Source organism: Pundamilia nyererei, unplaced genomic scaffold (assembly GCF_000239375.1).
Source record: "Pundamilia nyererei isolate P.nyererei 1_Seehausen unplaced genomic scaffold, PunNye1.0 scaffold00029, whole genome shotgun sequence".
In the NCBI taxonomy this organism is placed as follows: domain Eukaryota; kingdom Metazoa; phylum Chordata; class Actinopteri; order Cichliformes; family Cichlidae; genus Pundamilia; species Pundamilia nyererei.
The window spans coordinates 2,990,312-2,991,965 of NW_005187430.1; the positions used below are offsets into that span (position 1 = coordinate 2,990,312).

The 1,654-nt window shown below is 42.3% G+C and overlaps 1 protein-coding gene across 1 annotated transcript in view; it reads right to left on the minus strand.

Moving 5' to 3' along the window:
* Positions 1-1,654, minus strand: part of trmt61a (tRNA methyltransferase 61A) — a 15,869-nt gene that overhangs the window by 12,899 nt on the left and 1,316 nt on the right. The window contains exon 2 of the mRNA XM_005728606.2: positions 1,056-1,399. Within this exon, the coding sequence (XP_005728663.1) occupies positions 1,056-1,383 (328 nt within the window). The 5' untranslated portion in view covers positions 1,384-1,399. The remainder of the gene's footprint in view (positions 1-1,055; positions 1,400-1,654) is intronic.

Genomic DNA, 1,654 nt, shown 5'->3' on the forward strand with positions numbered 1-1,654 from the left:
AAAAAAATAAAAATTCAACTGATGAATGTTGGATCTTACTAATGGATGACATCTCTACATCCATTTCATGAATGTCTGACAGAAGACACATGCATTTCCCCACTCCAGCTACAGGTTGGATAATAAGCATGTGTTTGACAAGTCAACCTTGTAAACATGTAAAACCTGTCTGTACAGCAAACTACCGCGAGGATTCAGTCGTCTGTTTGCTAAATACTAGGAAGAAAATATTAGTACCCAAGTCATCTGATTGCCTAACATGAGGTGTGGTAAGATTAGATGCTACTACACTAACAGGAGACACATGCAGAGCTCAAAGAGGGACTACTAAAGTTCTCAATAAATCTGTTTACAAATAAACAAAACAAACAAACAAAAAAGAATCAATGCTAAATCTGTCAGCAAAACTAGGGAATCACGTTACTAAAAAACCCACACAGAACAAGTGGAGCTTCAAAGAACAGCTGATTAGTCCCTTGTGAATGCAGAATAATATTTTGGAGTGACATGCACATCCCAAATGATAGGTTAAGGGTTGAACATAGGTTGACTTGCTAACAAAATCATGACAGAAAACAGCTGAATATTTGATGACAGACAGACTGGTGCAGCATCAGCAGCATCCACCTTTAAGACTTGACTTTATGCTCAAGCAGGAGCACTGATACCTTTTTAGTCAGCAGTGACCCTATAAAAAGTCACACAGACCCTACAGAGGGATGATGGTCATAATCTACCCAATATAACTGAGCTGACAGCTGCAGTGAACAGACCTGTGAGTGAGCTTCAGCTTGATAATCGCTTGCTAATTCAAATAGACCAGTTTGTCCCAGCATCAATAAAACACCCAGTGTACATAAAGTTTGTTTTAAAACAGATTAAAATAGCAATCCAATAACATAGTGCACTGAAACCTTTCACATCAATTGAGATCACATTTCGTTATGATTTTCTATGTATTTGGAATATATTGTTAAAGCAAACACACACACTGATAACCCTTCCTTTCTAGAATGGTTTCCATCCACGAGACAACACCATGATGCCACTCTCACCTGACTCGCACACGATGGAGCCTGGCTTCAGCTCCAGCATCATGGTAATGAAGGCGATGTCTGTGGTGTAGAGGATCTGTGTGCGGTGCGGCAGGGCAACTGTCCACAGCTCCGGCGTTGGGTGGAGCACATGGAACCATCCTTTGCTGCAGGTCACCTTTGACCCGTAACGCTGACCAATCAGGTCTGTGGAGTGGCGAATGACTCCATAGCGTGTCTGCGTTTGGGCACCCTGCTCCACCTTGACAGGCATCACATTGTTGTGGCTCAGGTAAATGATGGCAACATCCCCATCTTGAATGAAGTCCGAGTACTCCACAAAACTCATCGTGAGCACGGCCACTCTGGAAAAAGAAGACGGGCCTACTTAAAGGGCATTTTTTCTTTTTACTATTTTAATTACACTGATGTAGTTGGTTGATCACTAATTTGACATATTTCACTCAACTTACAACTTTAAAATCAGGATAAGCCAGGGGTGGGCAATTCCAGGCCACGAGGGCCGGTGTCCTGCAGGTTTTAGATCTCACCTTGGGTCAACACACCTGAATCACATGATTAGTTTGTTACCAGGCCTCTGGAGAACTTCAGGACATGTT